Raw genomic sequence first — 12,421 nt, 5'->3', positions numbered from 1 at the left:
TAAATGTTGTTTAGGCAGGTGACAGCACAAAGAAATTGATGGACAGGAATGGGAGAGTGCCTGGACTAGAAGGCAGAGGTGTGAGTGAAATCTATAGTTTTCGAGCAACACTTTCAGGAGGAGACCTGGATGAACGCCTCTTCAGCGCCCGACATCGCCATCGCCATCCCTGAGGGCTACAAGATCACCCGGAGGGACCGCACCGCCAACCAGATGGGAGGAGGCATCGCCATCATCCACAGGAACACCATCCGTATCACGACCAGCACCGACAACTCCCTAACCACCGCCGAACACCTGCACTTCCAGATCCACACCGACCCGAAGACCACCCTCAGAGGCACCCTGATCTACCGACCCCCGGGACCACGCACCCAATTCAGCGAGGACATCGCCGACTTCGTCAGCCCGCATGCCCTCCCCTCCGCTGACTACATCCTCCTGGGGGACCTCAACTTCCACCTGGAGAACAACAACGACCGCAACACCAGCACCCTGCTCGACAACCTCGCCAACCTTGGACTCAAGCAGCTGGTGTCCACCCCCACCCACCTCGCCGGACACACACTCGACGCCGTCTTCTCATCCAGCACAGACATCGCCTTCAGCCACGCCACAGAACTTCACTGGACGGACCACAGCTGTGTCCACTTCACCTTCAAAAGAACGACGATCCACCACCACCAGCAACAGGTTGCCCGTAGAAGCTGGAACAAGATCACAGCCGACCAGCTCGCCGCCTCCCTGAGCCAGCACCCTCCTGCCAGCGCAGCGAACCCCAGCCAGGCCGCCGAAAACCTCACGAAGTGGATCAGCAACTGCGCGGACGAACTCGCCCCTCTGAGGACCCCGCCCAGCAGACCCGGCAGCAAGAAGGCCCCATGGTTCACCGACGAACTCAAGAGCTCCAAGAAGAACTGCCGAGCCCTCGAGAAAGTCTGGAGAAGGGAACCAACACCGGACAACATGACCACCCTCAAGCTCGCCACCCGGAAACACCACCAACTGATCCGCGCCGCCAAGAAAACTGCATTCAAAGACCGGCTGGACAACAACGCACACAACTGCAGAGAACTCTTCAACGTCGTGCAAGAGCTCTCCAAGCCCAGCGCAGGAAACAACGACATCACCCCATCGCAAGACCTCTGCAACTCCCTCGCCTCCTACTTCCACAACAAGATCGCAGACATACACAACAGCTTCAGCATTCATCCGACGCACGCCACGACCACAGCAACACCGCCCACCACCACCCTCCGCGCCTGGACTCCGATCAGCACCGAAGACACCGTCCACATGATGAATTCCGTCCACTCCGGATCTCCGACCGACCCCTGCGCTCACCACGTCTTCAACAAGGCAGACGCTGTCATCGCACCCCACCTGCGGGACATTATCAACACCTCCTTTGACACCGCCACCTTCCCTGAGAACTGGAAGCACACCGAACTCAGCGCTCTACTCAAGATACCCACTGCGGACCCCACCGAACTCAAGAATTGCCGCCCCATCTCGCTCCTCCCGTTTCCAGCCAAAGTCATCGAGAAGACCATCAACAAGCAGCTGGCCGCCTTCCTCGAGACAAATGGATCCCTCGACCCCTCACAGTCTGGCTTCCGAGCCAACCACAGCACCGAGACCGCCCTCATCGCTGCCACCGACGACATCAGAGCCTTGATGGACAACGGAGACACAGCGGCCCTCATCCTCCTAGACCTCTCCGCGGCATTCGACACGGTCTGCCACCGCACCCTAGTACAGCGCCTCAGCAACGTCGGAATCCAGGAGAAGGCACTGGAATGGATCATCTCCTTCCTCGACGGAAGGACACAGAGAGTCCGCCTACCACCGTACAAGTCAGAGGCCACCAAAGTCATCTGCGGCGTCCCCCAAGGATCCTCGCAGAGCCCCACCGTCTTCAACGTCTACATGAGCCCCCTCGCGGCCATCGCATGCCAACACAACCTCAACATAATCTCCTACGCCGACGACACCCAGCTGATCCTCTCCCTGACCAACGACCCCGCCGCCGCCAGAGCCAATCTGCACGAAGGGATGAAAGATGTAGCCGAGTGGATGACGACCAGCCGCCTGAAACTGAACTCAGACAAGACGGAGGTCCTCATCCTGGGCCCCTCGCCCTCCGCCTGGGACGACTTCTGGTGGCCCCCCGCCCTGGGCACCGCACCCAAACCGACAGACCACGCACGCAACCTGGGCTTCATCCTGGACTCCTCCCTCTCCATGACCAGGCAAGTCAACGCCGTCTCCTCGGCGTGCTTCAACATCCTACGCATGCTACGGAAGATCTTCTGGTGGATCCCCACCGAGACCAGGAAGACCGTCACCCAGGCCCTCGTCACCAGCCGACTGGACTACGGCAACGCCCTCTACGCAGGTACCACCGCCAAGCTCCAGAAGAGACTCCAGCGGATCCAGAACGCCTCAGCCAGACTCATCCTCGACATCCCACGAAACAACCACATCTCCGGACACCTGAGAGACCTGCATTGGCTCCCCGTCAACAAAAGAATCACCTTCCGTCTCCTCACCCACGCACACAAAGCCCTTCACGACCAAGGCCCGATCTACCTCAACAACCGAATCAACTTCTACGCTCTCAAACGCCACCTCCGATCAGCCAGCCACGCCCTCGCCGCCGTCCCCCGCATCCGAAGAGCGACAACAGGAGGAAGGTTCTTCTCCTACCTGGCCGCCAAGACCTGGAACTCCCTCCCGACCGACCTACGCCTGACCCAGGACCACCTCTCCTTCAGGAAGAAGCTGAAGACCTGGCTGTTCGAGCAGTAACGGCACCCCCCCCCCCCCCCCCCAAGCGCCTTGAGACCCTACGGGTGAGTAGTGCGCTCTATAAATGCCTTGATTGATTGATTGATTGAACAACAACGGTTGCCTACGTTCCATTTCATACCCTATTAATTGTATGTATTGAAATATAGCACTGATTCAGCCACCCTGGACCTTCTGCGAGCCTTAACAGACTATGACCAGTGGTGTTTTGACTGCAATGGAGCCAGGGAACAAGTATGAACATACTTTCTGGTCCCCCTCCTATGTAGTTGGCAGGGAAAAGCTGGCAGCCACTTCCTTTCCTTTCTCTTCTTATTCTATCCTCTCCTCTGTAGGGATGAGCTACAGCAAAATGAGGCAAACTACATAAACATTGCTTTGATTGAGTGAGAATGAAGTAAGGGAAATAGGGACAGAAGAATTAAAATTAGGTGAGGTCCCCACAGTAGGACTCCCCTCTTTGTGTGTAAATTAGCTATATGAAGAATAGAAAGTGACCTTGTATTCTCACTGCCCCCATACCTAATTGCCCTAATGAAATGCCAGAAGAAATCAAAGATAAAGGGGAGGACATATTAGATGTTTTCAATTTTTCTATCCAGGCAGGACATGCAGAAAGTGCCCTAATGGCTCCACCCATAAATACTATGGTGTCATTGGATAGACACAGGCTAACGAGGTGCAGGCAGGGGCAGTGAAACTACAAGTTCAGGGAATATATGTAAGGTTGTCACTACAATGCCACATTTGCCACCGTCACTGGCTCAACTCCAATTGGTACCCACCCTCTGTTCTGAAGCTTCTTGTCAGAACGGTCAAACATGTTCCATGACTATCGCATGGGATAGTCTAATGACGATGAACCCCCGTGTTCAGCCTGATGCCCTTCTATCCTCAAAACATGAATATTCATAGACAATTTCCCTAAATCCGAGAAAATCTCCAGAAATTCATGCATAAATTGCAAACTGTTTTCGAATGCTATAATTCTAATTCGGCTGATGTGAATTAATTTTATGTGTTACTGTGCCTCAAAAAGTCAGAGATCGATTGGTGATGGATAGCAACTCACCATACTATCACCTAGGAAAAATGCTGATTTGATTTCTGTTACAGATGCTTTGTTGAATGCCAATACAAAGGTTTACCCTAAGACTGTTAGACCAAAAGCAATAAATGTAAACAAAACCCAAGACCCAGGAAGACCCATTTAATTTTTGTCGATTGCTTGAAAAATGCTTTTGATCATCATTCTGATATTGTTAATGATGATGAAATATGTGCAAGAGGTCTTTGGGGGATGTTGTAGCGCATGGGTGCCGTACAAGTTTGAATGATCTGTAGCAAAACATTGTGCAGTGATTCAAGAGCATAAGAATGAATCAACTCATTCTAACTTAATGGCATTACAAATGCAATCTTCCCCACAAACCGTCAGAGGTGGCGGAGGTCCAAATTGGCAGAGTGGACAGAACAAACAAGCAGGTGAGGGGGGTAGGGAGGGACCAGGGACAGACAGGACCTGACTGGGAAACCAAAGCAGCCCTGGCAAATGTTGTCAGACCAGCCCTGTAAGGTGCATAGTGAGTGAAGTGAGCGAGCCTGACCACTACAAGGAGGGTTTGGATAGGTTGTCCAGCCAAGAATATTTGGGCAAAAAAGGCTCATTCTGCTACACATTTTTCATTATATATTCAATTGTATTAGCTTTTAAAGCATAGTAAATGATGACCTTAGAGTACACCAGGATTCAATAATCTTTGTTGGGGCTCTTCAATGATTCCCTCACTATCACCCTCCAACTGTGCCCCTCATCTCTCCATAACCCCTCTCTCACATGTATTTCATTTTTTCTCCAGCACCTCTCATACCAGTGTAGGGCATTGGAGCACTTCACATCACACACAAATACTGAAACAATGAATCATACATGTGTAAATCAGTGTAGAAAATTTGTTGCGTAAGACAAAGGGGACTACATGGTGTAGGTATCATGTCATCCATACTGGTAGACATTTCTTGAGAGTGCTTGGTCTGAAGAAGCATACACTCAGGATTCAGAATGTAACAGTGGTTAGGGGCTGGCTTTACTAATTAGGATCCATTTCTACTCAAACAAGCCCTTTTGAGCAAGATAATGAAAGACTATGAAAAAACATAACTTTCTAACCTGCACCATGTAGATTGCATACAGCTCTTTAATGACACTTCATAGCTCACTGTGCTAGATTATGATTGTAACTTATGATCTGGACAGTCAGCTATGCACATAAAATACTGTTCTGTAATCTGCATTATACTCATCCTTTGCAGCAGGCATTTTAACCCTCCATGCTACCCTAGATGAGTCAAAACTGCCACTAGACAACACTCCTGATCTCTCTCCAGCAGGTACATCAATCATCAGAGTTAGCTTGACAATTTTATTCTTGCCTGAAAACTACTGGATGTACAAGTAAGTCTTCTGAGGATGCTTTCAAAACTGCTGTACTGCTACAAACTCGACCCCCAGTAACAGAACCAGCCCCCCACCCTTCCAGTCTCCTGGGGAAATGCCTGATGCCCGTTACGGCCAGTCCATCCTTAAGAACAGAAAAGGGGAGAGTTTACCTGGCCTGGTAGCTCCTTATGTTTCAAGCGTTATCGACTAGGACACTGGAAACAAGACTGCCCAAATCAATCTTACAGTTCTTGCGTTCAGCCTGAACACCCTGATTTTTCTCATCCTCTGAACAGATACCCAGTTAAGGAAAACCAGAGGGGAGCAGAGGACTCCTTACACACTTTAATCCCAGAAGACCAGATGTAAGGTTTGTCATCAATGAAAGGCCATTTTGAAGCTGGTGGAAGTTGATCCACTCTAAGGACCTAGAAGTTTCCCTTTCTCAATCTGCATATGTTTTCAGAAATGAAGGTGGAAAATCTTTCAGTGCACTCTTTGTGAATAATCTCTGACTCTCTCACGATTTTTGAGTTGCCCTCTGTTAATATCTAAAAATTCTATATATTGTCTTGAATGCTATTAGGAACTACTCTCAAGTTTGTTATACATGCAAACCCCGTTCTGCCAGCGGCCAACTGTTTGAAACATTCTCCTCCTAGAAGTACGAAAAGATTATCCCAGGAATTTTCAAATATAACCTACTAAATGAGGTGCTCTTCTGTCTTTGTGTCTCGAATGCTGGTTATTCGGCTTTGAATAAAGAACAAAAAAGTGATGAATTTAATGCATGAATTACTCTCATTCATTGGAAATTACTCTGGAGCACATTCACTGATCAGGCCCAAAAAGGCAAAAACAGGTCTTGAGTTGTTGGTGTTTGTGTTCATCTAGGATGCAGTCTAGCACTTTGTGCTGGACTGTTTCTATTGGAGCAGGATTGTGTCTGATTAGCACATAGATGGTCCCTGTCAGCTGGAGAGGAACTCAGAGCAATTTCCAGCAGCCGAAATTAATTCAAACATTCCATCCATCACTTTTTTGCTTTTCACAGTAAGATGCCCTAAGTGCAACTGATATGCTGAGAAATGTGTCTGATAGTTCATTGACTGAAGATGAAAACTCTTTCATGAAGGCTAAAAAGCCTGACACTAGTCTTGGGTTGCTCGTGTTCCTGTTCAGGGGATACGCGGCCTAACACAATCAACACAGATTTACATATGTTCTGTCTCTTTAGGGGCATAGTAAACAAAAAAAGGATAGACTGAGTGTAGCCATGAATACTAATGGGAGAGGTTAAGATAAGGAACCCACCCATCATTTTTTGTTTTTCTCCTTTTGCTTTCACAGTAACAGCTATTGATAAGTGGCACCCCTTCACCAGCACCTTTTTTTTAAAAGAGAGATTGATTTTTGAAGAGATTAGGAGTGATTGACCAGATCCTTTTTCTTTATTGATAATGTGGCATTAATTTGTCCAGTTCCTTAGCACAATGAAACGTAAAGGTTGTGATTTTACCAGTTCATTTATCAATGTATGAGACATCTGACTGTTTTTACTCCAGTGAGTGGTCAGAAAGAAGTTTTAAAAAAAAAATTGATTATTCAACAATGTGTGAGGCAAAATGTACATTTTTTATTAGAATATTGTCATAACAGTCCATCAACACTCTACATGTTCTGCTTTTCTTGTAAAGGTGTATTTCAAAGCTAAATGGCGAGATAAGAGGTCATAATGAAAGATGCTTGGCTCTTGGCTAAATTTTATGCACAACATACAAGATAAGAGAAGTGTAACTCAGTAAGGCAGAGGCAATTAAGGCTAAGCTCATCCTTCTGATATAGACAGTACCTGCTAGTTTCCATCTACTGAGACCATATTTGTGAATTTGATCCATGCATAGTAATTGTTCCTCCTCCTCCTGCCTCCTGGACCATGCTTTGGCAGAAGGGGACTGCAAGTATTGCCTTGGTCCATCTCACATTTAATCCCAAGTGTAAAAATGTCTTGCTGACCCCACTCCATAACACATGAAACTCACCACCTTTATCTCCAATGTCTACCTTACTTTGAAATGTGTTTGTGGGATGGTGCTTGTCTTTTGAGATGTGATTGTAGGTGTAGGTAACTTTCACGGGGTTGGCAGATATTGTTACCCGGACCTTGATGAAAGTTCTTTCCAAATACGTACGTAATCCCCAACTTCACATCTTTCAGCTTCCCAAAGATGAGGGTGAGGTATTTACCAGGTGTGACACACACCTCTTATATGCAGTTTTCAACATGACAATGGGACATAACATGTTGAACTTTTAACAGAAAGAACTACTCATGTTTTACATTTTGTTGGACCTTTTCCCCAGTACATTTGAGATGACTTGTTCTGCTGGAATCTTACATGGGAAAACCACAAGGGTGTGATAATTATCACACAACTTGTAATTCCGAGCCCTGCAAAAACTCCTCTTTGCAGAGAGATCAGAATTTAGCCCTGAACTTGTAATGAGGTCCTTAGACTGCTCAAAGGAGTTGACATTTACAGAGCAAATAACAGGGTAAAACAAAAGGAACTAGTGTAATAACACCGAATCCTGCATTGTATTTCCCAAAGATTTGTAACAGGAATAAATTCTACTTCCCAGAACTTACCAATGACCAAGGGATTGACATTTCAGGGGGCTGAGGGTGGTAGGGATGTTAGAGGAACATTTGTAATGGAGTGACTAAGATGAAGATATGTAGCTTAGGGGCTCATTACGATGGCGGGCGGACCTGAGTCCGCCCAACATTGTTGCGGTGGTTGGGATCACCGGCCAGTCATGCGGAGGTCCCACCACTGGAATTACGATGCACCTGCCGGGATGGCAGGTGCATCCTGGGGATTCAACATTGCGGATAGTGCTGCTGGCTGCAGCACCGTTCGCAATGTCAATATGCCAGGTAGTGCATTTCCCTGCACTACGAAGCAGGCATCCAGTGCACTCCCCAACACAGAGGGGTCCACAATGGGACCCCATATCCAACCTCCGCCAGCCTTTCCATGGCGGTTCCAGCGCCTTGGAAAGGCTGGCTGACGCCAGCATTGTAATCTGGCAGGCGGTGCCTGCTAGGTACCGCCACCATTTCCCCGGTCCTATCCGCTCCGCCAGGCAATCGTAATGATGGCCTGTGGCGGGAGCAGGGCGGGTAGTCTATGCGCCCGCCACGCTTGCGGGTCGATTCCCCCGCCATCCTAATGTGGCGGGGGAAATAGGTAATCAGATGGCGGAGGGCCCGCCACCGCGCAGCTGGCGGTGGCAGGCCTTCCGCCATCCTAATGAGCCCCTTTGTTTTTATAGAAAGATTTGTGCTTAAGTTATAGCCAGTGCTCAGGAGCATCAAAAACACTTTCACAAATTGACCAATTTATAAAGCTTAGGCAATGCCTCCCTGACAAGCTGGAATCATGATGGCAATCCTCTTGATTCACTTTGCTAAGATGGTCCCTCTGCCTCCAGAGCCGTGGACCTTTCCGGATGCTATAGAACTATATGCACCAGTTTTGGGTTTCTTTTTCCTTTTGAAGGGCCAGATCCACCTCCGCTCACGAGTAGCCTGTAAATTAAAAAAAGAAAAGTACAGTCAAAGTTAAAGGATGGGCACTCATGTGTACACATTGCCCATTCCAGTGTTTCTTTTGTCTTGCAAAAATCACTAATTTCTCTATCACACATGCTTTTCTCAACCATCAGTGAAAATACATAAAAATGGTTCCAAAACAGAAAAGAAAAACATAACAATAGAGTTACACGAGAAAGCCAATATGTAAAAATAAATCAATACAGAATTAAATGAATCCACTGCAGTCCCTTTGGGACTGGAAGACATTTAAAAAAATAAATACTGTAGCAGATGAAAACAATTGGAAACCCATTTGTTAAATTCATTTTGGATGTGTTGCAGCTCTAAAGTAAATGTGTCTTGGCATGTGCGGCTCACAGAAACCTGAGATCTACTTTCTAGAGGACATCATCTGGTAACTTTTTTTATGGTAAAGTGTCTAGGAAGATACCTCGATCACCCTTCAACTAGTCTCTTGCAGATAGTGCCAATGTAAATATTCTATATAATACTTCTTTAGTCGTTTGATCAAATTTTCTGGAAAAACTAGAGGCTTATGTTATGGTTGTACTTTATTAAATTGCTAGTAAGAAGTTATACTGGCCATGGTGTCATGGGAAGAACATTAACCAAAAGTGGAGTGTGGTACAGTGCATCAATCCAAGTTTTGACATGTTAGAAAGTGGAGTATTATGTGGTGTGGGGATTAGGCCACACCATGTAATACTATCACAATACCAGAAAGATGGGGGCATATCATCAAGACAGGCGATAAAATTATCGCTGCTTTAGCGGCAGAAAACTGCAGCTAAAACGGCGATAATGGGCTTGATAATATGCTCTATGGAATTCCAATTGAAGCCCATGTTAGATGTGAAGGACATCTAACATGGGCTTCAATTGGAATTCCATAGAGCATATTATCAAGCCCATTATCGCTGTTTTAGCGGCAGTTTTCTGCCGCTAAAGCGGCGATAATTTTATTGCCAGTCTTGATAATATGCCCCAAGGTCCCTTGGATTTTCAGCAATAAACTCGTAGTGCAGTCCCGGTAGTGTGGCAAAGAGCTATCAGGCTTTACTAGAGGAACATGTATTAAGCATTTCAGAGTAACAATAGGGACAATAAGTATTTGACATGTCTCCAATGAAATCCAACACCAATTATAAAAATAAAACTTTTACCTTATTTTATACACCAAAACAAATGGAATAGCATAAATATAACCGAAGTGATAGATTTTTGAAGCAATTTAAAATCAGTGCAAAATAATACAGTGAAATGTTATAATTGCCTTCAACGGGGAAAACCACAAGTGACAATCGGTCACTTGCAGGTCGAGTTGCGGGGAAGGCTGGTAGGGTAAATGTGATGCGGGTCCAAGGACCAAGCCACGATAGCCAGTTCAATTTTACCTGGCCCGTGGAGCCCTAGTGTAGAGTTGTCCTGGATGTTCCTTGTGCTGAAAGGGAACCGCGGGAGAGTTGCTTTCACAGCTGGAATGGCTGTGAGAAAAAAAGATGCAAAAACACAACAATGGTGCCGCTGCTGATGTTGGATGAAAGTTGAATGGAGTTCCCTCTTGGTGTAGCATCGAATGTAGTGGTTGGTTGCTGCACTGGCAACCAACAAGCTTTGGCAGCAATAAGTGGAGCCGAAAGTAACTTCGACATCCGGTGGTCTCTGTGAACATGGCAGCTGTCTGTAACTTGCGTCAGGCAGAGTACAGTTCACAAGCAGTGCTGCAAGCCCTGGAGACCCCTTTACCACCCATGCCCTAGATACTACTGGGACCATACACTAGGAAGTTAAGAGAGGGTTAAAGTCCTTGTCAGTTGAGATTGCCAATTTGCACATAACAAGTTTGGGGAAAGAGCACAGGCATTTGGGCCTGGTTTGCAGGCTCCAGTGTGCTGTCTTGAGTCGAAAATCAGCATCTAGTAGTCCAACTGTGGGCAAAAAGTGGGGGGCATCTGCAAAAAGGCCTGTTTTCTTACTTGTAGAACACATCAAAGCCTAATCTGCTATGATCAAGCCTTCTTCTCTTGCTATTAAAGGCATGTTTTTCTCAATTATAAATAGGTAGCCATCCACTTTGGGTTGGTTTTCAAACAACGGTTTCCAACTTACATGAAACAGACAAGCCCAATGGAGTTTGAGTTGTTTCTGATGCCACAGTATTCTACGTTACTAACAACTACCTCACTCAGCATCCATTCCTCATGCTGTAAAATGAAATGTACATGATGCCCTGCCATCCACCCCACCACCCACTGGAAATTTCTGCCTTCCTCTGACCAAATACCTATAAAATGACTAGCATATTGCTGGTGTCCTCTCCACTCTCAGGAGGGCACTGCTCTACAATGTGCAAATCCTAAAAAATGCATAGGGTCTCATGTATCATTATTTCAAATAGTGATTTCCTAATTACGATTCTCTGTGAATCGCAATTATGTACTTGCTATATGAATGTATGTAACTCCATAAGTTTCATTTAGCGTTTCCTACATGGTCACAAATCCACCTAACTCATTAATATTAATGAAGCAGGTTCCAATTTGTGACCCATTAGGAATCATTAAAATCACAGGGATTTTGGCCTGCTGGGGTCAGCAGACCACCATGTCTGTGGTTGCTTTTAAATAAAGAAATCGTTTTTAAAAAAAATGCAGAATGTTTTCCTTAAAGGAAAATGGATTGCGCTTAAAAATAGAAAAATTAAAAGTTGTCTTTTCATTTTTCAAGAGCAGGCACTGGTCCGTGGGGCCACTGCCTGCTCTTAAAAAACATTTTTACGAACATTCACACAGGGGTCTATTGGGGACCCCTTCCTGTTTGCAAATGGGTTACTAGCTACTTGAAGTAGTTGGTAAATGTGAATGATTTGCGACCACATTTCAGTTCTAATACATTCCTAAATACCGCTGTGATGCGGTATTAGGAAGACACGCCCTAAACACGCCCTTCCTAATACCGGATTGTTATGTATTCACAATTCCAAATGGCGATTCGGTACCATGTTACTTAATCACAAATCGGAATTCATACATACCAAAATGCATGCAAACGGCCCGATTTGCATGTGACCGGTAAAATGCAGTGTTGAAGCACCATCATTTTGGCTCCATCCTTTCATGTATGAACAGGCCACATATATATTAACACATGGCCTCATGTATTCATGTAACTTAATATCATAAACCTAATGTTCCCCAAACAGCTATAGAAAGTGCATTTAGTGTATAATCTCGACATTTAAACAAGTGTATACCACTGTGTTCCTTACAGTAACATCGAATTGCCATTCCCATAAATATCTGCAATTGTGTGGATTGAATAATGTTGTTAACTCTTATATAATTATCTATTCATTTGAATAGTGCTCTGCATCTGTATTGTAACTGTATACGTAGCCATAATCATGCATTTTAACGTGCACTGAAATGCTTCCTACGTTAACTTGACCAAAGGCCTTTAGCATTTGGATTTCTTGAGGTTTAACCTTCAAGGAGAAGCTTGCTCGGGTTGCAACGTACAAGGACATTATGATGTGGAGAACAAAGGAA

The 12,421-nt window shown here is 45.9% G+C and overlaps 1 protein-coding gene across 2 annotated transcripts in view; it reads right to left on the bottom strand.

Moving 5' to 3' along the window:
• Positions 1-6,865: 6,865 nt before the first annotated feature.
• The window catches only part of LOC146796216 (15 kDa protein B-like), a 30,187-nt gene continuing 24,631 nt past the window's right edge, over positions 6,866-12,421 (bottom strand). The window contains exons 4-5 of one of the 2 annotated variants that reach the window (XR_014969580.1): positions 8,334-8,846; positions 6,866-8,286 (exon numbers count right to left, since the gene is read on the bottom strand). Coding sequence is in view for 1 of the 2 variants with exons in the window: in XM_085628722.1 (XP_085484848.1) it covers positions 8,718-8,846 (129 nt within the window). In the remaining variant the exon portion in view is untranslated. Of the gene's footprint in view, positions 8,847-12,421 lie in introns of both variants that reach the window. The other variant, XM_085628722.1, reaches the window with a different exon arrangement.

This window comes from Triturus cristatus, chromosome 10 (genome assembly GCF_964204655.1).
Source record: "Triturus cristatus chromosome 10, aTriCri1.1, whole genome shotgun sequence".
Classification (NCBI taxonomy): Eukaryota; Metazoa; Chordata; class Amphibia; order Caudata; family Salamandridae; genus Triturus; species Triturus cristatus.
This window is presented reverse-complemented; position numbering and strand designations above follow the sequence as displayed.